This window comes from Panthera uncia, chromosome A2, assembly GCF_023721935.1.
Source record: "Panthera uncia isolate 11264 chromosome A2, Puncia_PCG_1.0, whole genome shotgun sequence".
In the NCBI taxonomy this organism is placed as follows: Eukaryota; Metazoa; Chordata; class Mammalia; order Carnivora; family Felidae; genus Panthera; species Panthera uncia.
Genome location: NC_064816.1, coordinates 148,748,191 through 148,774,382, shown reverse-complemented (window position 1 = coordinate 148,774,382; position 26,192 = coordinate 148,748,191). Strand labels below are relative to the sequence as shown.

The 26,192-nt window shown below is 49.5% G+C and overlaps 1 protein-coding gene across 4 annotated transcripts in view; it reads left to right on the top strand.

Annotated features, from left to right (window-relative positions):
- The window catches only part of HIPK2 (homeodomain interacting protein kinase 2), a 177,743-nt gene that overhangs the window by 118,946 nt on the left and 32,605 nt on the right, over positions 1-26,192 (top strand). For 2 of the 4 annotated variants that reach the window (XM_049643036.1, XM_049643035.1), the window contains exons 3-9: positions 7,575-7,698; positions 7,960-8,079; positions 9,911-9,997; positions 11,965-12,149; positions 17,318-17,480; positions 20,850-20,976; positions 21,932-22,053. In XM_049643036.1, coding sequence (XP_049498993.1) covers positions 7,575-7,698; positions 7,960-8,079; positions 9,911-9,997; positions 11,965-12,149; positions 17,318-17,480; positions 20,850-20,976; positions 21,932-22,053 — 928 coding nt within the window. Of the gene's footprint in view, positions 1-7,574; positions 7,699-7,959; positions 8,080-9,910; positions 9,998-11,964; positions 12,150-17,317; positions 17,481-20,768; positions 20,977-21,931; positions 22,054-26,192 lie in introns of all 4 variants that reach the window. The other 2 variants (XM_049643032.1, XM_049643031.1) reach the window with 1 other exon arrangement.

Here is a 26,192-nt window from a genome sequence, read left to right as displayed (position 1 = left end):
TTTGATGTGACCCCTTGCCTCCCACCCCGGGTCACCGGCACACATAGTGGCTCAGAGCTCGTGTCAGCATTTCCAAGTCCCCTTATTTTTGCAGCGGAAACGTAAGATTGAACAGCCCATCTGAAATACAATTTTACATTTTGATTGCTTCTGCCCCAGCCATACTGAGGTTATTTTCAATCTACATATATTTGTGGGAACGGGCTTTTTCTCTGCAGTTCAATTCAAGTACACCTTATAATATCAGTGATTATAAAATACCATGGCCTAATAGAGTGTCTTGCTTCCAAGGAGTTCAAAATGCTTTATAATTCTACCGACCATCATTTGTCTTCATATGCTGCTGTAGAGACAAGAGAAAAAAAGAGAGAGAGAGAGAGAGAGATTAATAATCACATTTTATAGACGGTGAAATAAAAACTCAAGAGAAATTGAGTAACATTTTTCCAGAAAGGCACGGTTGTCCGTGTGCTCTCTGATTAGTGTTGCAAATTTATTGCCCAAGTTGGGAGTGGCCGTGAACCCTGCTCTTGTTTTACTAGTGCACCGTGAAGACGACCAAGATATGGACTCTGGTCGTACATCTGGCCGGGAGGCCAGGTGAGGCCAGAGAGCCAAAGCCAGGTAGCACGAAAGGGGATGCAGGCTTAGGACGGCGTTTCTGTGTGCGAGGGGAGACGTGGGGCCTGTAGGCTGGGCAGTGCTCTTTCTGAAGTTAGTTGGTGGGCGTTTTGCTGCTGGTTATATTAATTGTTGTACCTTTTACAGCAATAAATGGAACAAAAATGCTTAAGCCGTTGTCCTAGTAATGTTTCCACTTATAAGGAGGAAAGTGGGCTTTAAAAAAGGAGGAAAAAGGATGCTCTTTGTGTAATTGCTACGACGTGGACTTGAGCGTATTATAGATGAGTGAATGCGTGTTGACTGCCTGCTCTATGCCAGGCCCTATGCTGGCCGCTTCCCCTGACGCCGTTTAATTTCATCCTCAGAGCGGTATGAGGAAGTCGAGGCACAGCTAGAATGCGCCAGCACCGAGTTCCGCCCGCGAGCACGGGGCCCCCGAGTGTGTGCTGTTCCCACTCCACTCTGTGGTCTCCACACCTGTGTTGGGGTCACTCCCTCACAGGGTCATGTGGTCTGCACGTGACCTGGGAATACCCTACCAGCTCTGCGTGCCGCTCAGAAAACTAGTGAGCGAAATACCAAAGCTTCGATAATTGATGTGCTAAAAACGACAGTTGTTTATTCTCTTTCTATAGAAAAATAGAATCTTCTGTGTCTTACTGTGGGAATGTTGGAAAGGAACAGTCTCTCTCTTTCTTAGGTGCAAATTTTGTCTGACACTTCATGTATGTTGAAAGTATGTTTGATGTCCCAAAATAGCAATGAGGAGACTCTCTAAGAGAATTCTGTGGGGTGGCAAAGGAAGGGTGAGTCATGAACGGAGCCTGGGTGATTCTGAGCCCAGTGAGAAAGGCCCGTTTCCCAAGCCAGCAGCCCTACCTGCGGTGGAACCGAACCGAGAGCAGAAACGGCCCCCATGGGGGAGCCCGGAATGTGATTTTGTTTTTTAAACTGCATAAACTTTGAAACAGAAAGGCCAGGTAGTCTGCCTCTTGTCATAGGGCATGTTGCCGAGGGGACGGTGCCAGCTTCAGGGTAACTGGTGCCCCTGAAGGGTGTGGGGTTGACACAGAAAGATTCCTGTACAAATGTGGAGACAGCGCCTACCATGCCCAGGTACTGTACTAGGTGCTACAGACAGAGCTGTGACGTGGGGACAGGGCGGGATGGGGTACACACTCACCCTGCCCTGTGCCCAGAGGCCACCCCGGCCTGTCCACTTACCAAGACTCAGCTCACACGTCTCCCCGGAAGCCGTCCCTGCTTTGCCCCTTCTCCCCCCAGTTAGTTTCCCATCATGTACTGGGCACACACTCTGGCCCATTGTACATCAGCTGTTGACACGTCTTGCCTCCAGCTAAACAGTGAACTCCCGGAGGGGCTGTGGGGTGTGCTTTATTTATTTTTTGATTCTCAGCACAGTGCCTGACACAGAGACACTTAGGAAATGGCAGTTTGGATAGTCAAGTAAGTGAAAGGATGGACCTTGAGCCAACTTCTCAGTCACACTAACCATTGGTAAGAATGGCTTTCACCTCCCTCGGGAGTGAACGAGCCTCAGGTGCGCTGAACAAAAAGAAACAGATTTTAGGCTTGCGTCTCGACTTCCAGGAGCTCAGAGCCTTATGGACCAGCAGAAAAGGGAACAAGGCATCTGCGAGATCACAGCAGAACGGTCTTCGGTCCCCCAAGGATTACTGAGAGCCGGGTGAAAAAGCACCTTCCTTACTTAGGCCTGGGTGTTGAGCAGGTATTTATGGAGCAAGTGAGGCACAGACCCTGCCTTCCAGAAGGCTTAAGAGGGGGCAGGTATGGGAACATGGGTTGGGAACAGCAGGTGCTCGGTTCATAGTTACTGGACCGCACTGGTTATTGGTGCTGACGCATTCATCCCCCGGCGTGGGCAGCACGGAGAAGGTGGGCAGCCTGTGTCTGAGGAGGAAGGAGAGGGGCAGAGATGTGATCAGGGTATCACGTGTGCAGAGAAAAGGAATGAGGAAGCGTTTCGGGGTGGGTTGGAACAGGTTGAAACCAAGGGCAAGAGACCAGTAGGGGTTAGGGTAGAGGCCTAAACCTCGAGCCCTTTCCAGCCCCTCCGGGACCCTAGAGCCACCTGCAAACCCCTGCCACTCTCCTTCTTGCTGGAATTCGGGAGCCACGGCAGGCAGGTGTCCTCTGGGCCTCCACTCCCACCCGCAGAGGCCTTCTCTCCCGCGGGTGACACCTCGCTCCTGGTGCCAAGCTTCCATTCCTCCACCAAGATTGACCCCTTCTGCTCCCCTTTGTTTATGCTGCCTTAGAACTTTCTGCCTGAATCTCATATTTTAGTGCTTTCTTATATTTAATAAAGGTTTATTCAATCAGCAAATCCTTATTGATTGAGTGGCTACTAAATGGCACACCCTGTGCTGCCCTGTGGACGTAGCAGGGGGAGACGGACAGTAGCGGGTTATTGGAGAAGTGCTGTAAAGTGACATTTACGGCACTGTAGATGGAGACTAACTGGTGTCGAGGGACGCCTGTCTGCGGCGGTGACAATTAAGCTGAGGTTTGAAGGATGAGAAGGAGGCGGCCATCTGAGCACCGGTGCAGGGAGCCTTCGAGGCAGCAGCACAACACGGCACGAAGGCTCTAGGTCCAGGAGGAGCCTAGAAATGGAAATGGAAATGACAGTGGAGAGCAGGGCAGGGAGGTCCTGAGGGTCACGGAGGGATTCAGGGAGAGGCGGTCTGTCTGCTCGGGCAGCTGTGCCGACAGCGGATGGAGGACGGAAGGATGAAAGGAAAGACCCTCCGGGGAGCTCCAGGTGCGACGGGGTGGCCAGGGCCAGAGGGGTGGCGGCGGAGGTGGAGAGTCGGGGCCAGGCCGAGAGAGTCGGGGGCGGCCGCATTGAGGCCTTGGTGGCGAGGATGAAGGGAGCAGAGGGGCTCGGAGAGCATCCCGGGTTCCCAGCGTGGGGAGCAGGCGGGAGGGGCCGGGATCCCATTCAGCGAGATGAGCCCGGCAGAGACAGGGACCCGTTGCCGTTGGGGAGGGGAGGCCGGGGAGAAGACATCCCTCGCGAACATACTAAGTTGGAGGCGACTGTGAGTCATTCCCATGGAGGTGCTGGGCCTTCAGAGTGTAAGTGCGGAGCAGAGAAGAGTCCAGCGTGGAGATGGACATTAGGAAATATGAATGGAATGTGGACATGGGGCTGCCATACAATTCCTCTGTCAGCTTCCTGAGGCTGCAGAAACAGTTCCCGGAAAACACAGGACTGACCACAACAGCTATTTACTCTCCCGCTGTCCTGGCGGCTGGAAGTCTGAAATCAAGGTGTGGGCAGGAACATACTCCTTCTGACGCTATTCAGGGAAGATCCTTCCTTGCCCCTTCCACCTGCTGGTGGCCCCAGGCACTCCTCGGCTGGTGGCAGTATAAGTCCAGTCTCTGCCTTCACCTCCACGCGGCTGTCTCCCCTCTGCGTCTGTGTCCCAGTTTCCCTCTTCCCGTAAGGACACCTGTCCTGTTGGCTTAAGGGCTCACCCTACTCCAATGACATAATCTTCGCTAGTCACATCTGCAATAACCCCGTCCCCCAAAACGGTCCCGTTCTGAGGTACCGGGGATTAGGACTTCAACATGTCTTTTTTGGCATTTGAGACAACTCAACCCATAACGGTTAACCCAGAACAAAGATGAAAAGAGAGGAGACCAGGGGTCCGAGGGCTTTGCCGTCCCACAGCAGCTAGCTAGAGGACAAGCCAGCAAAAGAAACGGAGAGGCAGGACAGCTGTGGGAGTGTATGGTGTCGTGAAAACCACACTGTGTGTTTCAAAACGGGACGAATGTCAACCGTGAGAGAAATATGCAGCTCTCGGGTCACAGAGGGAAGTTGACCCGTGGATGCGACATGACAACGTGACCCTGAGGGTCCGGATGGGCGTGGCCCCTGAGTGGAGACCCCTCGGTGGAGTCCAGTAAGAGGCAGGTGGCAAGACGGGAGGTGGGGGGCACAAAACAGTGGAATTGCAGGAGACCCCCGTGAGGTTCGGCTGAGCAGGGGCAGGAATAGGGCGGCACCTGCAGGGACACGGAGGGCTGGAGAAAGGGCTTGCTTTTGTGTGTGCTTCGCTTTGTTCTTGTGTGCCATTTTGGTTCTTAAAATGGGAGATGCTGGAGCTTGTCCGTATGCTTGAATTAGCTCTGTCTTCGTGTCTGCGGGTTTGGCTTATATACCAGTAGTATATTCGACCTCATTTGTCACGTGTGCTGGCGTTGGCGTCCCAGCAGTGGGGCCCCGAGGGGACAAGACTCCGTCTTCTATTTCTTTTGTCCCCCGGCCATCTAGCCTGACACTTGAGCATTCGTTCATTATGGTCACGGCAAGAAAACTATCCTGCTGTACATACCCTGATACCATGCATGGCTACCACTTCATGTTCTAACAGAAAACAGGTAGAGGGACGCCTGGGTGGCCCAGTCAGTTAAGCGTCCGACTTCAGCTCAGGTCATGATCTCATGGTTGGTAAGATGGAGCCCCCCAGCAGGCTGTCTTGCTGTCAGCACAGAGCCTGCTTGGGATCCTCTGTCTCCCTCTTTCTCTGCCCCTCCCCCATCCTTGAAATAAATAAACTTTAAAAAAAAAGAAAAGAAAAGAAAATGGACCGAGAGCCGTCTTCATAGGCCCTATTCACATAACGTCAGTTGGCAAAATCCACGGCTAGTGTTTCTTGCCAGAGCACGTCACTGAAGCGTCACTCTAATGTGTCGGGTTCTGTCTTGCACATCCTCAGGGAACCGAAGCCAGGAAACGGATTTCCACGGGTTCCAAGTGGCCTGCTTAGGGGCATGAGAACCAGGTGATTAACCTGATAGGAAGGTTGGCCCCATGGTCGAATCCAGAGATGTCCCCGTGAGAGCAGCCCAGGGTGTGTTCCTAAGACCCGACCTGGAGGCTACGAGGGGCAAGGGTCCCGGTCACAGGAACAGGGAGACAGAGGTGCGGAGAAGCTTGTCCTGTGTCAGCAGCCTGCCCGAGGGGGGCTTCGCGGGAACCGGGACAGGACATCTTCTCCAGAGAAGAGGTCTGAGTCTGCATGTGGGAGGAGGCAGGTGGACACGCCGACCCTGGAGCAGAGAGGGCAGAAAGGAGGGCAGGTTCTGACACACACGTAGTAAGAGTGTGTGGTTTTCTCTGTCATGTTCTTTTCGGATACCCCCTTCTCTTCCAAGGGATGTGTTGTTGTTGTTGTTGTTGTCGTTGTTGTTGTCGTTGTTGTTTAAATAATCCACAACATAGGACAGTCCAGCAGAGACGTACCTGGAACCAGCACGGGCATCCCCGGTGCGGCAGCACCACAGGGGCGACAGCAGCATCCCGTGTTCCCACGCACAGTCAGCACCTGGGATGGGAGGACACAGAGACCACAGAGCTAGGGTGCAGCGCCAGGCTGAGCCTCCATGCCAGCAGTGAGCTGACAGGGAAGACAGGTTAAGTAGGGCCAGTGGCAGCTTGCACCCCCCCCACACACACCCAGAGTAACTCCCTCCCGCCAAGCCTGGGAAGAGACCCACCCAGCCCTGGACTCTGGCAAAAGGATGTCGTGCACCCAGACTGATGACCAGGGCACTCTAGAAGCACCCGGCAGCAGTGCTGAGTCTCCAGCCCTAAGAAAGCGAGGGAACTCCTTCTTCCGAAAAACCAAGACGTTGTGACAAAACATGTTGGGTTTTGTTTTTTGACGTTGTTATCTAGAGAAAAAAGATCAGCAACGAGAGCAAATGTAAAAGAGTAGCGTAGGGAGATGCTTTCTTAAGTGGGGGAGATTCAGCTTGACACTCCCAAGACGAGTGGGGCTGTTTTGGCCGCAGCCTCACTCCTTCCTCCCGTGCTAGCTGGTGAAGATCACCCAGACAGAGCCGCCTCCCCAGCTCCCACTGCTCACGTGCCAGGCTCCTGAAAGGGTAGGAGAGTGGCGTCTTCTGGCATTGCTTAATCAAGTGGGAAATTTACAGAGAAAACAGAAGCTGGGCTAATGCATTTCATTATCAGCCGAGCGCCTTGAGCGACGTTTTTTTCAAAGCTGGGTTCATATCTCATACATTTGAGCGTGGTTTTCTCCAAAACGTACCCCTACTTCATCATGACACGTTCTCGGAAAAGAAAGGGCGCCGTGTGGTCTCCTTGGCTTTCGTTACTAACTGCGTGTGAAAATTTCCCTCTGAGTTTAGGTGGTTTCCTTCGGAAGCTCCAGCATGTAACCTTGTCTCTCATGTGAAGGGACATAATCCCACAGGCAGGAATGGGTTTATAATGGAGTTCTGACTGGTACCCAGACTATAGATTCATGAACGGGGTTGTATAACTGTAATATTTGAAGACATTTTAGGAGACTAACTTTTTCAGAAGCTGATGATAAAAAATAATAATAATGTTTCCTTACAAAAGTGTGATTCAGACTCCTAAGACGGGGGATCATTGACATTAACCAATATTGGATTTAATCCCCTTGTTCTGGGTAGAGGCGACCTGTTTTCTATATTGCTGAAAATAGAACATTTATATTTCAGAATTCCTTTGTAAAAACTGGGCATTCTCTATGATTGGTTTCCTGGGTTTTCAGTTACAAAAAGTAACTCCCAGGTATCTCTAAAGCGGTTATTAGCTCATCCAACTGGAGTAGAATGGTAATGAAGTCCATGGATGTGGTTCCCTTAGATCCTTCTAGAGCCACAGATCTACCCTTCATTTCAGCCAGTCATCTGACCACGCTCCCTGCCGACAGGGAGGACCAGGCCCAAGAACGGAGGGATCACTGCCGCACAGTGCAAGAACCACAGGCCCTTTAGAGGGGAGCAGTAACGGCACCCCAGATTTGAAAGATAGGGTTTTATGTAGAATTCATACACAAATTGCCACCTGCACTTTCAAGTTGCTAATGATTTCTCTCGTTCTTCCGTTGCAGGGCCCCTGAAATCATCCTTGGTCTACCATTTTGTGAGGCAATTGATATGTGGTCCCTGGGCTGTGTCATTGCTGAGCTGTTCCTGGGCTGGCCGCTCTATCCAGGAGCTTCTGAGTATGATCAGGTGGGTCCAGATAGCTCAGGTGTTCACAGAAAGCACGTCCTTTATAACATGACCTGTGGGTGGGATTGTGGGGTGTTTCCTTGTCTCTGAAACCTTGCTTCCCATAACTGCTTTTCTCTCATTCCTCTTTCTTTCCCCTCTTGCTTCTATTCTTTCTTTCCCTATAAAATTGTCATTTTTCTCAAAGGCACTAGAGCCATTAGTATACCATATGTCCAGTTACAGGAAACGCCCTGACCTCATTCTCCTCTTTTCTTGCAGATTCGGTATATTTCACAAACACAGGGTCTGCCAGCTGAATATTTATTAAGTGCAGGGACAAAGACGACTAGGTTTTTCAACCGTGACACAGATTCACCGTATCCTTTGTGGAGGCTGAAGGTAGGAAGAGCGTCCCCACCACTCCTCACCCATGCCCAACACTCAGGGAAGAGGGGCACCATCCAGTTGGCGGGGAGCTCTTGCCATTGCCACACTGATCCTGCACTTTGCTTTGATTCGGCCAAAAGCCCGGGAGAGGGGGCGACTGTTGTTGATCCATGAGGTAGATGAATTCGAATGTCTGAAAGCACCGCTTTGTTTGGCCAGCTGCCTGCGAAGCTCAGATCCCAAGTTCTGGTGGCTAAACTCCTGGGATGAAATCCCAGTGAACCATAATGACTTGTCGGGTGTGTGCTAGAGAGAGAAATGAGCCCCACCTTGTCCTCGAGGAGCTCCTATTCCAGGGACGCATGCAGGGAGCCCCCCACCCCTCCACCCTGCTGTCACAAGTGCCCCGTTGCTGGTAGGGGTAGAGCGTGGGGCCAAGAGGAGGGAACCAGAGGGTCAGGAGGAGCATTTGAGCTGGGCCCTAAAGGGGGAAGAGTGTCTTCCAGGCAGAGGAAATGGCCTCGGAGAGATGACGTCCTAAGGCTCCGGGAGGGGTCTGTCTGTCCCGGCCGGCAGGTGGTATAGCACATCACTGCACGCTGTCAACTCCCGAGTGGTTTTACTTTAACGCAAACGTATTTTGCTTTCACTTTGATCTGTGCCTAGCAATTAAAATTAGTGTATTTTCCTGAGAAGGAGAAGATAATGCAAGTCTTAAGTATGCTTTGTGTTCATTTTAGGTGGTTTTTTGTTGTTGTTGTTTTTTGGGGGGTTTTTTGACAAGAGAGTGGGTGGGGGTTTTTTGTTTGTTGGGGGTTTTTTTTTGTTTGTTTGTTTGACAAGAAACCACAGCCAAATTCTAATAGGATTTAAAGATAACGTGTGGCCAATAGTTGCAGAAGATCTAGAAAAGAGATTTGAGAGCTAAGCAAGCACTCCGAGGCTGTTGATGAGGGGGCTGGCATTCGACAACTGTGAGAGCTAGCAGCTCAAGGTCACGTCCAGTAAAAAAGAGTTCGGGGGTGGAGGAGGGTGAGGCCAGGCAGGGGCAGGGTTCACTTTTATGTCTTCATCTGGAGCCTTGGTCCTCCTTGTCCAGCTGTTTCCGGGATCAGAGCCTGGATCCTAGCAGCTCCTGGTATGCCCCCCTTGAGTGACAATGTGAGCATCCATGGATGCATCCAGAAACCCACAGTAACTGGAGACAGCAGCTTCCTAGACCAAGGCCAGTGCAGTGCACGTGCATGGTCCAGCCCCAGGCAGAGGGGCAGCACAGAACAGACGCCGGGGCCAGATGCTGCTTCCCGGCCACGTGGCCTTGGCACACTCCTGGAGCTTGCTCTTCCTGCTTCTTCCCTGGAAAGTGGGTCGGTGTTTGTCCTCCCTAGGATGGTTGTCAGGAGTACCGAATGAGTTCTTGTGCTTTACAATAGTGCCTGGCATGCGGTGACAGCTATCTATATGAGAGCTTGAGAAATAAAATTAAATTACAACTTAAAACCATGTGGAAAAGGGCTTCTGCTTTTCCACTTATGGAATCTTACCTTATCCCTTAAACTTAGGGGAGAATGTAGGGTTTTCAGGGATATGGCATATCTTGGTCATCTTGGAACCTTCTGGATATGATTCAGAGCAGGCTCTCGACAGGTCTTTGTGGGAAGGAGAGAAGAGAGAGGAGTTAGTGTGGAGGACGAGTTAAGTGTGTAGGGCACTTTAAGAAGAATCCGAGTGTCCTCTGAAAGATGGGAAAAAGACCCTCCGTGAGAAGCAGAAACCGGGGTTTGAGTCACAGTGACCAGGAAATAATTCACATGACCACTCAGCTTTTGCGTCTTTTGACCAGACACCGGATGACCATGAAGCAGAGACGGGGATTAAGTCGAAAGAAGCAAGAAAGTACATTTTCAACTGTTTAGATGATATGGCCCAGGTAAGCCCCATGGGTGAGTATGCAGTGCTACCCCTTAAAAACCAAGCACAGCAAGAGTTCTGCGTAATAGAAGATGGCGGGTAGAAATTCACAGTACTCACCTGCGGTGGTTGACCTTGACCTTGAACAATGATAGGTCACTCCTAGTAAGAATAGCATTGGGTTGGTGGGACATTTTCAGAACCTTACAGCCGCCCTTTACTGGTTCCCATTTGTAAGAAAAAAAAAGAAAAAAGAAAGAAAGAAGGAAGGAAGGAAGGAAGGAAGGAAGGAAGGAAAGGAAGGAAGGAAGGAAGGAAGGAAGGAAGGAAGGAAGGAAGGAAGGAAGAAAGAAAGAAAGAAAGAAAGAAAGAAAGAAAGAAAGAAAGAAAAAGAAAGTGCTAGCCAATCTTACTGATGTTTTCATGAGAAGAATTCAAGATCATTAGTACATCTGAGTTTACTGCCCACGACTCAGTGTATGGTTCCCGAGGGCTGCCCTGACAACGTACTACATGCTGGGTGGCTTCAGATAGTAGACATTTATTCTCCAACAGTTCAAGAGGCTAGAAATTTGACATTAAAGTACCACCGGGGCCATCCTCCTCTGAAGGCTCTAGAAAGAAACTGTCCCATGCCTCAGTCCTAGCATCCGCTGGCCCCTGGCAGTCCTCAGTGTTCCCTTGATGTGTAGCTGACTGACCCCGACCTCTTCACCCTTCTTCCTATGGCCTTTATTCCTGGGTTTCCTCTTGCCTCTATGCCCAAGTCTCCCTCTTCTTTCTCTTATAAAGACACCAGTCACTGGATTTGGGACTCATCCTACTCCAGCTCACCAGAGGGATCACAGGTTCTCTCACCTTTGTGCCCAGAGAAAATTCTAGAACTTCAGCTGTTTTTAGTGTAAGGACTAGTCTAAAAGCAGGGCAACCTAAAGAGTCTTTCCTAAAAGCAATGAGAAGTACAACACTAGACCAATAAACACTAAGCACACTTCTTCCTGAGGGTGAGTGGAACCAAAAATCACGAATCTGCGTAAAGGGTACTTGTCAGTTGATTAGAAGCTTAGATTGTCTGAGAAAACTGAAATTACTTTCCATAGCATGCCTTGGAAATTAACGGAAAGCACCACACAACAGGCCTTTCAAAAACCATCCGAGGCTTACTCTTGGAAGAAGAATCCTGGGTTCAGATACCCTGCTGTCTTGGCCAGAGGTGATCCCAGTGAGCACAGGGGCTAAAACAGTTCTGGCGTTAACACAGGGCACTACCAGAGGACAGATAACACTGTAGCTGGAGGCAGAAGGTTGGCCTCTGAAGGTTGAATGCGTAACCCTTTTTGCATTTCATTTTTTCTACTTGGTTGTAGTTCTTGTTTTTTCAATTGTGGTAAAATATACATAGCATAAAATTGGGGCACGTGCATGGCTCAGTCCCATCAAGCGGCCAACTCTTGTTCTCAGCTCAGGTCTGGGGCTCGGAGTCTTGAGTTCAAGCCCTGCCCCAGGCTCCTCGGCGGGCGTGGAGCCTACTTAAAAAAGAAAAGAAAAGAAAAACTGACCGTCTTAACCATTTTTAAGTATATAATTCAGTAGTATCAGGTATAACCCCATTGTTATACAACGAATGCCCAGAAGTCTTTCCATCTTGGGATTATTTTCCGTGAGGTGTGATGTGAGGTACATTTCAGTTTAACTGATGGAAGCAGGTACAGGGCACGTCCTGTCACTTCTGTGTATTTTCTAGAACGGGCAGCGACCCGCTCCCTCCGCCACGCATGGCCGCCCTCTGCCTTTCCTGGAGAGGAAGCAGCCACCGCCTGTGGGCAGTAACAGCCCATGGCAGTGCCTGCAGCAGGACCCGCACAGCCTTCTGGACACTGGGAAGGCGTGACAGACATGGGGATGGAGTTCCCGGCAGAGAAGAAGGGAAGCCGGGGGAGGGGCGGCCAAATGGGGTTTTGGTAACCTGTCCCTGTTTGCCTCCAGGTGAACATGACAACGGATTTGGAAGGGAGTGACATGTTGGTGGAGAAGGCAGACCGGCGGGAGTTCATCGACCTGTTAAAGAAGATGCTGACCATAGATGCTGATAAGAGAATCACTCCAATTGAAACCCTGAACCACCCCTTTGTCACCATGACGCACCTACTCGATTTTCCCCACAGCACACAGTAGGTGTCTTGCTCGATGCTTTTTACCAGGGGTCAGCAGACTTTTTCTTTAAAGCCTCAGATAGTAAATACTTCGGGCTTTGCGGCCATATGGTCTGTGTCACAACCACTCCACTCTGCTGTTGTAGCTGACGGAAGCCGTGGACCGTACAGAAACCAATGAGGGAGGCTGCATTTCAATAAAACGTTATTTGTAAAAGCAGGCGGCAGCCAGATTGGGTGGCCCTGAGCCACACTTTGCTCTACACCAAAAAGCAGGGAACGGGAAGCGTGGGAGAGCTCAAGTCTGGGTGAACCCGCCCCGGGGGTCTGTACGTAAACGGGGTGCTCACAGTGGCGGCACCTGGGAAGCAAAGCCACTTTCAGGGCCAGAGATCACTCCCAGAACCATTCTAGTTTGGATCTGGGTTTGTTCGTCCATTCATTCGTCCCCGCAGCGGGCTGTGTGCTGGGGTGCAGCGTAGGGCAGAGCAGTCGGGCCCCTGCCCACCGGGGCTTCCAGTCTGTAGGTGAGAGAAAGACATCACGTGGGTGATCCCCCAAGAAGCAGGCTGTTACCAGGGAAAGCGGGCTGCAGTCGGGGCCCGGCAGGGCAGCCCCCGAGGAAATGACCGCCGAACGACTAGCGACAGGTCACCAGTGAAAAGGCCGGCCAGGGGAGAGAGGACACTGCCTGTGCAGTGACTGCCAGCACAGGGCCTGGGGCTCGGAAGAAGGGGAGGCCTCGGGACGAGCCGGGTAAGGCCCCGTGTTAAGGGTCTGGGTCTTCATCGTAAGAGCAGCGGAAGTCACGGAGGGACTTCTAAGCAGGGGATGGCTGGTCAGAGCTGCGTTTGACAGAGACCGGCCTGCTGCTGCACCATCAGGTCAGAGAAGCCCGGGCAAAGTGCCCGTGAAGGGAGGCAACGTGAAAGCTGCTGGTGGCCTGAGAGAGCCGTTTGCGGGGAAGCAACGGCCAGTTGAGCAGGCTGCGGGACTGAGGGGAGGGGAGGGAGAAACAGGAGCGACCAGAGGGGCCCGACGGGGTTCTTCTGATACGAAGGGACCAGGGCAGTTCAGGGTGCTGGTGGGACGTGTCTGCAGCACGAGGGATTGAAGAGAAGGATGCAGAGGTTTCCGAGAGGCCGGGAGGCGCCAGGATGGCAAGGCCAGCGTCACGGGCGGGGAGGGACGTGGGTGTCGGCAGGCGTGCTGGCCTGGCCAGCGAAGTGGATGTTCTTCAGGCAGCTCCTGTCTTCCCTTGTGGAGAGCAAGGTGGTTGGTGGCTGAAGAAGTAGAGGAAAGCCCGGGTGGTCGGGGCAGGAGGTGGCCAGGCCAAGTGGACAGAGCAATAGGGGAACAGAGCATGGCAGATGTGAATGGTGTGGAGGGTAACCGGGCCCCCAGGTGACGGCAGGGGGACAGCAGGTCGTTACTCAGGGTCATCCGGGCTGGAGCTTTGCCAGGCTGTTGAGAGAATAAGACAAACTGACAGGCTTAGGATGTTGGCAAGAGAGCGGTCATTTTCCCAAATGATGGCTGTGGGAGGCTTAGCTGTGAAGGGAAAGGAAGTGAAGACAGAGGGGCCAGTGGGGCCGAACAGGTTGATCACCTCCAAGATTGGTGACTTTAGCAACAGCCGAATGAGCCAGATGGGCCAAAGTGTGGCCAGGGGATGAAACACTTGAATTTGTAGTTTGGGGAAGTGGGGAAAGGGTGGCCAGAATTGACCACAGGCCACTGGGATAAGAAGTGAGGAGCCAGGATGTCTGACCTCTGAAGCCCTGCCTGGTGGGCAGGGAGTGGGGCAGAGGCCCCGGTGCCTGACGGGGAGAGGAGAGGCCAGGGTGGCAGAACGGAGGGAGGAGGAATTTGCAGAGGCTGTAGTAACAAAGTACGCTGAAGGCTGACCCGCTTCAACAGCAGAAGTCCATGTTCTGACCGTTCTGGAAGACCAACACCAAACACCAAGATCAAGGTGTTGGGCAGCACTGTTCCTTCTAAGGCTGCTCTGCTCAGCTTCTAGATGGCCGGCTCCTCCCTGTGTCCTCACGTGGTCCTTCTCGACACGTCTGTGTCCTAATTTCGTCCTCCTCACAGGCAATTGGATTAGGGCCCACCCTGATGGCCTCGTTTTACCTCTATAAAGATCGCATCTCCAAATGCAGCCACGTGCTGAAGCCCTGGGGCTTTAGAACTTCAGCGGATGGATTTGGGGGCAGAGTTTAGCCCGTATCAGAGGGTAATGAGGGATCTCATTTCAGCCGCTCAACCTGGAGGCACTTGGGATGTGAAAGAACAGATAGTCCCTTCCCTGGAAGTCTGCAGGGAGAAGCGGTATGCTCAAGGGAGCACCAGATTTTAGACGGGGTTAGGAGGAAACAGAAATACGTGAAGAGGCTGAACATGAGAGACCTTGGCACATCCTGGCTGTTCCTGCCACAGCCAGAGTCTGATTGGGCTGAGTCTCAAGGCTGGACTTGACCCTATCTGGTCTGCAGAAAATGAGTGGGTGGTACCCTAATTACCGCCTCTGATTTCAGTTCTGGTCCTTATCAGTTGATGTTGAGCAAGTCAGATCACATGGCAACAACCACCAATGTCCAGTTCAGAGAAGGAAGTTGGACCCCCTCCCTCGCAAACTCTCATTACAGGATTTGTCCTATTTCTGGGGTGGTAGGGGTAAGTCAAGGAGTCAGTCTGCGCCACTGAAGGAAGGCAGACTCGGTGATTTTCTGGATAGGACTCCCACGAGATCAGTCTTTTTATATTCAGGGGTGAAATGGGACAATTGTGAACCAGCTACAGTAGATGTGGGAGATGGAGTGGTGCTCTGCAGACAGCTCCCAGTTAGCCCTCTGCACTGTCAATGAGACGGTCACCTGCACAACGTCAGGGCCGTAGCTGAATGACCTCAGGGTCCTGCCTAGCTCTGAATTCTGTTAAGGAAGCAGCAATAGAATGCTTCACTGTACTTGGTGAAGACCAAGCATGGAGACCATGAGCATGAGCCTCAAATTCAGAATTTGGTGTAGATCCAAGAGAATCGCTGGCAATTTAGAATTCAGAAAACGGGCCCCAGAAGGAAAGACAGGTCTTTAAGCACACCTAGGCTTCCCTGAGAGTAGGCGTAACGCCTAAGGGTCCCTAGAACGGGCTGGGAAGACCATGAGAACAACAGGGTGAGAAGAATGCTCCAGCCCCCACTCCTTCCGAAGACCCCCACCCTTGGGGCTGGGCCAGAGCTGCCCCAACATATAGATTAACAGGTGAAAGCGACCCCACTCCTTTCTCCACACCAGGATTCTAGTGCACAAATTCCTTAAAAGCCATTCTGACAGAATTAACCCAGGGTGTAATTGTTTGCTCTTCCTGAAACTTAAAACTCAGACCATTTTAATTAGAAAATTCTGCGTCTAAAAGCTTTGGGTTGAATTGTCACAAAACCATATAATGCTTTAAATACATTCCAAAAAGAATACAAAATACATCGCTTTATTCCTTCAGCTTCCATGTGAAAGCACTTGGCAGTTTGCTTGGCACTTAGTACATGCCCAAAACTGTCGGTATCACCAGCATTGTAAGTAGTATGTTTTAGCTACTCGTTACCATAGAATATGTTTTCCTTTTTCTCCAGGGTGATCAGTCGGTAACCGTTTATTTCGTGTGCACTGTGTGGCCATTTTAAGTAGTCATGAGCTCAGAAAGGATTCTTCGGGCATGTCTAAGTTCGGAATGCCTGTCATGGAAGGGATGTTTCGGGATAGCCCTCAAGCACCTGCTTGGCCCAAATTATAGCACACCCATAGCACACATGCGTAATCTCAAAGGAGTAGAAAACTAATATTTTATTTATATTCAGTTATTACATTATTTATAATCAATATCAGTACTTAAAATTGAAATCTAAATGTGTTTTACTATCCTGAATGTTAGCATTTGAGGAAAAGTAAGTTTCATTAGAAAACAGAAGCGGGACACCTGGGTGGCTCAATCGGTTGAGCGTCCGACTTCGGCTCAGGTCATGATCTCATAGTTTGTGGGTTCGAGCCCCGCGTCGGGCTCTGTGCTGACAGCTCGGAGCCTGGAGCCTGCTTCGGATTCTGTGTCCCCCTCTCTCTCTGCCCCTAAGCCACTTGCATTCTGTCTCTGTCTCTCTCAAAAATAAATAAACGCTAAAAAAAAAAAAAATTAAAAAAAGAAAACAGAAGCGAATGAGAAACAGTGTATAAATTCTGAAGGACACTTCATGGTGGATTTTCAAGAACTCCGTGGTTGAGGCCGCTGTGGCTTTCCTTTTCCTTGACGCTGGTGTCAGCAGCATTTTTAGACTTGACTTTCATAACTAGGGTTCTGTTTTGATTCACAAATGGAGGAAGAAAAAGAGGGAGAGAACTTCTATTTCGTGTAACTCGGCAAGAACGAGAAGAGCAAAAGGGAGGATGAAGGAGGTTAAAGAGGATGTGTGTGTACACACGAAGATGGCTAGTAATTAGCTCTTCGCCTTGGCAGATTCCCGACCTGTCCTCCCTAAAACTTAACACCTTTAACTCGTAAACAGGGACAACTATCCCATCTCCCTCCTGCGGGTGTTGTAGGACTGAGTGAAAGAGTGCTTGCAAGCAACTGCCACACTTCTCAATAAATGTTAACCACTATTATCCGTTATTACTGGTATTACTGTTCCCATTACTGCACTGGAACACGTGCAGTTCCAGTGGGGACAGAGAGTGCCAACTGGGCCCGGATACGGGTTTGGCTGGTTCCTCGGCTGTCCCCTAGATGGCGCTGGTGCCCCAGAAGCACAAGGAGTTGTCTTGGTAAGGTGGAGGCGGGAAGCTGCTGTTGAATGTTCCCAGAGTAAACCATAAACCACCCCGAACGCTGAGAATGGTCAGTGAAGTTGGTTCAGCAGATCAGCGATATGAGGAAATGCAGCGAGAGCCGTCAAGTCTGTTGTGCTATGGAGAACCTTTGCCCATCCTGGGGGAAATTCATCTGAATCAAACTGACTTGAGCAAATGCAGACTTCGCATGAGAAATCCAGGAAATTTAGACCTAAAGTTAAGTTTTCCCAGTGGTCTTGTTTACTAGATTAACTGTTCTCTCCCTTTCTCTCCGTCTTCTCCCCCCTTATACTGCGTTACCCTCTTCTCTTTCCCTTATGCCTCTGTCTTTTGCATGAACAGCGTCAAATCATGTTTCCAGAACATGGAGATTTGCAAGCGTCGGGTGAATATGTATGACACCGTGAACCAGAGCAAGACCCCTTTCATCACGCATGTGGCCCCCAGCACGTCCACCAACCTGACCATGACTTTCAACAACCAGCTGAACACTGTCCACAACCAGGTGAATGGGGAGCGAAGGGGAAGGTGGGCAAGGCTGACTGTGCATCAGGAATTGTATTTTCCCACCAAACCTAGTCAGGAGGCCAAACTCCTCCAGGATCATATAGAAGAGACAATATGCACAAAGTCCCTCTCCTGTCATGTTTCACTATGTAAGAAAGTGTTTGCTTCCACGGTTATTTCCTTTGAGAGACCCAGGGACCCTGTAAAGGTACTCTTTCTGAGATAGTACCTCTTAGTGTTTCCCTTGGTCCTGAGGTGGGAATAACGGAAAGTCTCCTGCTATAATCCTTTTATGCCTGACATGTGCCTGGTAAAGAATTCTAGCACTGGAAGGGACACTGGCGGTCACCCCATTCGTGTCTCTCCGCCTTGTCCCCACACTGCTGGGTCCACATGATCTCCTTTCAGGACAGATAAAAGCTGTCCTTTCTCCAAGTCACAGGGAAAATCAATTCATCAGTCTGTCACCAGAATCCCAGAAGCTGGCATCAGAAGGGACCAGGAGAGGAAGGCTTTTTTCTCACACATACCCAACTTTTTGAAAAAATTAGCAGAACCCCACACTTAACATGCTGTTTAAAATAGGGGTAACATACTTACCGGAAATACTTACTGGTTGAATAATTTCCAAATCCTAGTCTGGGCTGCCTCTGCTATTTAAGACACTTTTACTTTTATTCCCAAATTCCAGTCTTATCACTTCCCCCAAAGAACTAACTGCCCCTAGATTTTTCCAGCCTTGGTATCAGTCTGCGGTGGCCACAACACTCCCGTGTGTGTGTGTGTGTGTATGTGTGTGTGTGTGTGTGTGTTCTAGAGGAGGAGAGGAGTGTATATGTTCTAATCCCGAAGTATGAATACCTCCGCCTGGCCATCCACTCACTTCTCTGTCACTGAAGAGGCACCGACCCCAGCTTCCAGCTTCTCCTCCCTCACGTCCCCCCTCTTCTAGGCATCCCTCTCTCCCCCACCTAAACTCCAGGAGAGGCCACGTGGAATGTGCCGCCCTCGGGACCACTGGTGTCCTTAAAGCTGTCCTTAGAAGAGCTTGTGCTCTCTAGGACCTGGAGTCCAAAGAAACAAACAGTCCCTCCCAGTGCCTGGCCCTGCACTCAGGCTAAGGTGTCCACAGCCAGACATATGCGCGCCTTGACAAACTACCACCACAGTTTTGTCCTTCAGCACCAGAACCCCATCACGTCAGCTGGCAGATGGGTTAATGTTATAAAGAAGTTCATCTAAATTGACGGTGTCAGGGAGGGTTTCAGTGTGGAGCACACGGGACCCAGGCGAGGCCTTGAAGCAAGCACAGAGGCTTGGAGAGAATGTGCTGGGAGGATTTGTGTGAGTCTGCAGGGCCTGTGCTCTCCGGCTGGTGCCATGAGCGCAGAAAGCAGAGGGAGGTAAATTTGGCAGGGAAGGTTGGCCAAACCATGGGTAAGGAGTGCCAGACCCAAATGCACATATAGTGTTTACTAGACAGTAATTGGAGATTTGAGGGCAGAGGTGACAACATGCACAAAGTGTAGTCTTTTGGAAAGAATGTTCTAGCCTCAGTGCCCAAGAAAAACTGGAAGGGAGAAAGCGGAGGCCAGAACTTCACGAACAGAGCCCAGCCACCAGGGGAGAAACCCTGAGAGTCAGGTTCCAGGGACGATTGGAAGAAGGCAGGCGTAGGGGAGACAGAAGAGTCGAGGACCCGCGTGGGGACCTGGAGGGTGCCGGTCCCCAAAGAGGGAAGCTCGGGGCACAAGCCGGCAGTGGGAAATGGGGACAGGGCGAGGCTCCAGGAGAGGTTCTCTGGGCAGAGAACAGAGAGGAAACAGTAAGAGAACACAGACGCCGGCCTACACATGGCATGCACAACCCAGAGGCCCAAAACCCACTCTTTGTGGCAATTTGTATTCTAAAATCCAAACGTGTGTGCTACATAATTTAGTGATTACCTTCAAGCAAATTAATTTGCTTAACACTGAAATTGGGCATAAAACCTAGGTACAAAAAAAAACAAAAACAAAAAACACATAAACTGAGTAGCCTTTTTATCAAATTTGACATGTGTACGTACCCTTCTTAAAACTCTACTCCTGTACTTGTCCAGGATGGCTTGTGGCTCTTTCCTCCTCGTCCATAACCTCTAGTGGCAAAACCTGTGTTAGGCAATGTTGAATTCGATGACCCCGGTAACCTCCACCTATCTTGCTGCAGGATCCGTGTGAAGAAGCTAGAAAATTCCCAATTTAGAACCGATTTTCCTTCTGTGGCCTTGCTTTCCATGGAAGTTCATTCTCAAGTGAGGTCTCTTTCCGAAAGAGGCAGGAGAAAGCACATGATTTCAGAATCCATTTAACCCTCTCCATTTAAGTTCCCCTGAGCCGTCGGCGTCTTTCCTCTCTGGCCTCCAGCCTACGAAGCTGAACCAGCGTAAGAAGGCCCCAAACTCCAGTGAGAAACCCCAGGATCGGTGTGTCCCTCTCCCTGGCTGGCTGTTAATGTAGCGCGTTTATTTGCAGTAACCTGTTCCGCAGCCATCTGAGCATATCTGTGAACAGTGCTCGCCTCAGACCTGAGCGGGAAGGCCCCCTTCCGAGGCCCACTTCAGCCTCCCTCCATGTCTGTGTGCTTCCGTGCCAAGCTCTGGGTACCCAGGACGCTGTGCCCGCAGAGGCCTCCTCCTGGCTCTGCCTCCCAAGTGTGGACAGCACCACAGGCCCCAGGGAAGGGGTGTGTGAACAGAGCTTAGAGGTGTAGGCTGGCAGGCCCATATACGTGCACCGAGAGCCCCCCAAGTCATGGGACACAGCTGGGTCAGGAATAGAAGGCAGTTAGGGGGTGAGCTCTCCCCACCGTCACCATGTTCCAGTGCAGCAGCCAAGGGATCCAAGAGTCTTGAACTCAAACCTGGCCTTCCAGGTTGTTGGAAGGTAGAAGGGCAGAACATGAACGGTTTCTGGCCTGATTTTTAACTTTGCAGTTTGTAGACTTACGGCATGCAAGCTTCCGTTTGCACTCTGGTCCAGGCCCCACACAGGTTAGGCATTGGCCCGAGTATAAGCACCAAAGGGGATGCTGAGGTGAATGTGGCTGCAGGTGCCTGCTTTTCCCTGAGCCTTCAACTGTGTTTCCACTCCCCTCTGTTTTTGCTTTTTTTGGCTCTTGGTTTTTGTTTATTTGTTTACTCCTCTTTGAGTTCATTTATTTGATTTAAACTCGCGTCTCCCAACATGCCACGTCCCTCATTTTTTATTTTTGTTTATTTTTTGTTCAATCCCCATCATTCCTTTAGGCTCCCACCTCCACCAGTGCCACTATTTCCTTAGCCAATCCCGAAGTCTCCATACTAAACTACCAATCTGCACTCTACCAGCCCTCAGCGGCGTCCATGGCTGCAGTGGCCCAGCGGAGCCTGCCCCTGCAGACGGGAACAGCCCAGATCTGTGCCCGGCCTGACCCCTTCCAGCAAGCTCTCATCGTGTGTCCGCCCGGCTTCCAAGGTAAGGCTGAGCAGACCCGGCCCGTCACCTGCTCCTTCCTGTTCCACCTCCAGGGAACCGGCGCCCACGCCTTTCTGTCACGCCCACCTCCCTGGACTAAGGCTGAGGCCAAGGCCCTCTTCATTTCCGAGAGAGCACTGGCATTGCTGAACGTCAGGGCCCCTCTCCTACTCTGGCCAGCCTAGAAACAATAGGACTTAGGCTTCAGCACCAAGTTGTTTTTCTCCCCACCTGCTGGTGTTTTTGTCCCAGGCCAGCTGTCTGTAAATACCCACGTTGTCTGTGTTCTTCTTGTTAGGCTGATGTCAGCTTGTATTTCCTCCAGTGAAATGTCCTCGGGACTTGCCACTCTCTGACAGCCAACTGGGTCCAGTTCTCACGAAGAATATGAATCTGTCCAAAAAGGACCTCCCACGCCTGTCCCCCAAATGATTCTTTAGCCGTGCACCTCAACACTCTTCTCCTGAAAGTTCTAAGAACCAGCCAGGCTTGACTGTGTACGAGGTCTCAGGGTCTACGGAAAGCTCCGTATCTGTTCCCAAACGTGACACCCTGTGGCGTGAGCCTGTGTGTGGATGCTCAGTTCCAGACAGAGGGCTTCCAGTGGATTCACAGGCTATTCCCCGACACCCCTGCTCTGACATTCACCAGTGTATTTTCATGTCAGAAGCTGTCTTTCTGGTGTAATTTGTCAGCATAACCGTTCCATCTTTGGCTTTACAGACTCCTTAATTTGACCTCCTAGTCTCCGAAAACATTCCAAGTTGGTTTCTGTGGCTTTAACATTTTTAAGTTGGAAACTGAAGGGGAGACTTGCAAAGGACCAGGTGATACCTGGCGGGGACTGGTGCGAAGGGGAGACGGGAGCGGACGCAGCTGGCTAGGAAGGTTCTCCGCGTCCAGCTGTTTCCAGCCGCTCACCAACCCCTCTCTCCCTTGCCGCTGTCCGGAACAGGGCTGCAGGCCTCTCCCTCTAAGCACGCTGGCTATTCCGTGCGAATGGAGAATGCGGTTCCCCTCGTCACTCAAGCCCCGGGAGCACAGCCCCTTCAGATCCAACCAGGTCTGCTGGCCCAGGTAATTCCTTCTTTATTATTACTGGTATTGCCATTATCCCTGTTAATGTTGTTCACAAAAGAGATATATCTCTGCTAATTCCCTCCGTGGTAATGAGTTAGGTGCTTGGACTCATTAGAAGATACCAGTAATATTCTGAATGATCCCTCGGTGAGTCACCTCCCTACGTTATCTTGCTTATAATTCCAAGAAGAAATTTAGACATAGGGAGAGTCTGGGGAAATTATTATTAACTATTGTGGCTTTATAATGCAAATTAATATGGAAGACATAGGTTTTAATCCTAACTCTACTAATAACTGTGTGACCTAAGGCAAGTCAGTTAACATTTCTTTGCCTCAAATTTCTTTCTTACCAGATAGAAATGATTTTTTTTTTTAGAGCCAAAAGGAGCCTTGGAGATTTATCTCCTTATTTTATAAGGAGTTGCAAAACCAGGATCACAGAAGCTGTGAGCTGGAACCTTCCTTATCTGTTCACATAGGTACTCCAATGGTAGAGGGAGAGCACAAGAGGTGACAGTGGTTGGAAGTGTGTAAAGTGTTGTGGAAGTTTAAGGTAACGTAGGGATGCAGTGATAACAGTAATCGATCCTGAACGGCACTTGAACAAATACATCATCATTATGCCAGACACTCTGTAACTGTTTAATTGATTTAATTCCCACAACAGCACGATACGTAAGGTATTTGTCTCCAGTTGACAAATACGGAGAGCACGCACAATCACTGGCTCAGAGTCCCCCAGCAAATAGGTGCCAGAACCAGGACACGAACCCTGGAGGTCAGATGCTGGCATCTGTATTTAACCACCGTGCCACATTGCCCCCATACTTTCATTTCTATCACTGGGCATCAAGGACAGCTTAACCTACATGTCCGTTTAGAAGCACATTTATTTTTAAATAAGGTAGGTTCCCAAAGCCTTCTCTCAGAGTGTTCCTACGGACACTTGACTTACGGTATCTTTTGTTGAATAGAAGTTTTTGGTTTGGGGGCACCTGGGTGGCTCCGTCGGTTAAGCCTCTGACTTGTTGGTTTCGGCTCAGTTTGTGACCTCACGGTTCATGAGCTCAAGCCCCACATCAGGCTCTGCGCTGACAGCACGGAGCCTGCTTGGGATTCTCTCTCTTCCTCTCTCTGCCTTTCCCCTGCTCACTCATACGCTCTCTCTCTCTCTCTCTCTGTCTCTCTGTCTCTCAAAATAAATAAACTTTATTAAAAAAAAAAAAAAAAAGGAAGCTTTGGGGGTGCCTGGGTGGCTCAGTTGGTTGAGCGTCCGACTTCAGCTCAGGTCATGATCTCACAGTCTGTGAGTTCGAGCCCCATGTCGGGCTTCTGTGCTGACAGCTCAGAGCCTGGAGCCTGCTTTGGATTCTGTGTCTCCCTCTCTCTCTGTCCCTCTCCTGCTCATGCTCTGTCTCTTAAAAATAAATGAACATTAAAAAAAAAAGTTTTTGGTTTTAATTTTAACGTAGTGAAACTGTACAGGTCTCTTTGTGCTCTCTTTTCCACGGCCTTCCTCATCCTGCCATCTTAACTGTGATAACTAACACCTGTCTTGCTGTCTGACTGGGAAAGCCCTGTTCCTGTTTCGTTTTTCAAAAGTCCCCTCTCTGTCCTTGTCCCTTCACTTTTCATATGAATTTAAACGTCACTGTTACAAACAAAACAGTCACTGGCTCAGAGTCGCACAGCAATTAGCAACTGTCTTCTCTTTTTTCTTTTCTCTTTTTTTAGCAATCATCTTTTCAAAACAGAAAACCCTGATGTGCATTTACTAGACTGGGGCTAAATCTATATTTGCTTTAGGAAAAGCTGACATCCTTATGGCATTAAGTCATTTCAGGCACAAACACGGCATAACCGTATATGTTATCTTTCACTCTTTTATTAAAGTTTTCTTCTGTTAGAACAGTTCCTAAATATTTTACAGGTTTTGCTATTAATAATTTTATTGATTTTATTTTCCAAGTATTTGGTTTTGGTTTATAGGACTAAAACTGATTTTGGTCTACTGAGTTTGTTATCTGGAAGTCCTTCTAAACTCTGATTAGTTATGATTGTTTCTGGGAATTCCCTTGGATTTCTTCTATGGACCATCTTACTAGCTTTGTTTCTTCCTTTACACTCCTTATTCTACCGTGCTGCCAGCACCTCAAAACAATGATCACTAACAGTGTTGACACTGGACATCCTTAATTGGTCCCTGACTTTACAGGAAATTCTTCTAGCTCTTTGCCATATTTGGTCTGCTATCAATATTTGGTGGAGACAGCTTTCCCAAGCTTGCTAATCTTTTAATGAATATTGAGTTATGTCACACGTTCTTTCTGCATCTGTTAAAATACTTGTGTTTTTTGTTCATTAATCTATTAATGTGACACGTTACATTAATAGGTTCTTAATGTTAAACTATCCTTATATTTCCAAGATGAGTTTTAATCATGTTCGTTTGATATGCTTGTATGCTTTCCAGTATTGGGCTGTTTGTAAATATGTGGTTAGTGTTTTTATTTCTATGTCCAGAAGTGAGAAATGGCATATACTTTCTCTTTCTTATAGAATCCTTATCTAACTTGAGCATCGAGGTTACCCCGTCTCATAAAATGTGTTGGATATTATTAACCTCTTCTTCTGTTTCCTGGAACAGCTTATTTAAGGTTGATATTAACCATTCTTCATCTCTGTTCTTAAATGCAAATTGACTCCGCAGTGACCACTAACACCAGCTTCTGGTGGCACACCAAATTTTGTTGCTGAAAATTTATAAACAGAGAATCTTCTGTACTTAAAGCAAGCCTTTTCTTCCCTCTCTCACTGGTCCTCATGGCTTCTTTTTGCTCGCACGGTTTCATAGTAGGGAGTTCGGAAAAAGCCGAGAAAGATCAAGAGAAGGAACCACAGGCTCACTCTGGGGGCAGCATAGCTTGTTCATACTTTATCTGAGTGGCAGAAACCCAGACCAGCCTCCCAGTGCTCCTCCTCTGCGAGCCAAAACCTAGAGAACTCACATGTACTTACAGATCTTTTTTCGTTGGCGCACTTAACCCCGGTAAGCCAGAAATCATTTCTGAAAGAAACAATAATTAGCATTCTTATTAGCTAACCTCAGCTTTCTCCGTTGTTCAGTTTGGTGCAAACCAACAGGCTCAGCATTTCTGAATTTGTTTGTCTTTTAATCATAGCAGGGAAGAGCTTTGCCTTTTTGCCCACTTGAAAAAGAGTCCCTAGAGTGCTGTAAATCTCCAAGCGGGCTTAACCCAAAGCTGTAATCAGGAGCGGGAATAAAAATTACATGTGCAAAGATTTTAGTCACTGCAGTGTTTATAACGGGGAGCTGCTGGAAGCAGTTTGAATGTCCATCAGTAGGAGATCTGTTAAATAAATGGATGTGTACGCAAAACGGAACGCTACATAGCCATTAAAAAGGACCCGGAACACCAATGCGCCTCCACATGCAAAGATTTCTTGTATTAGGTGAAAACAACTTCCTGCCCTATCCAGGATCACGTTGTGTCTTTCTGTCGGTTGGTTGCTTTTTCTTTCTCTGTTTGTCACTTAATCTGTGCCAGTGTGTTAGTGTAAAGGGGGAGCTCTCTCCTAGGTATTTTTAAATATCCCTTCAAAGGACAAAAGCAAGCTGACTTATAAAACTAGTATGGTGGCTATAAAAGAACAATAACTAAACATTTAAACTAGTGCCTTCATTTTTCTCTGGGTAAATTGCTAGGTATCAGGCAGAGGCACCCCAGATATTATTCTTTCCTTTAAACATCGTTGAAAAGTGGGCATCGTTCTTTTTACAAATATTTACACCTTAGGAGCGCCTGAGTGGCTCAGTTGGTTAAGAGTCCGACTTCGGCTCGGGTCATGATCTCATGGGTCGTGAGTTCAAGCCCTGCGTCGGGCTCTGTTCTGACAGCTCGGAGCCTGGAGCCTGCTTCATATTCTGTGTTTCCCTCTCTCTCTGCCCCTCTCCTGCTCATGTTCTCTCTCCCTCTCTCTCTCTCTCTCTCCCTCTCTCTCTCAAAAACAAACAAACATTTAAAAAATATTAAAATATTTAAATCTTTTCAAGGTTTTTATTTGTGAAGGTTTAGGAACGGAGTCATTTGAATCCATCCCACGTTAGTTGTG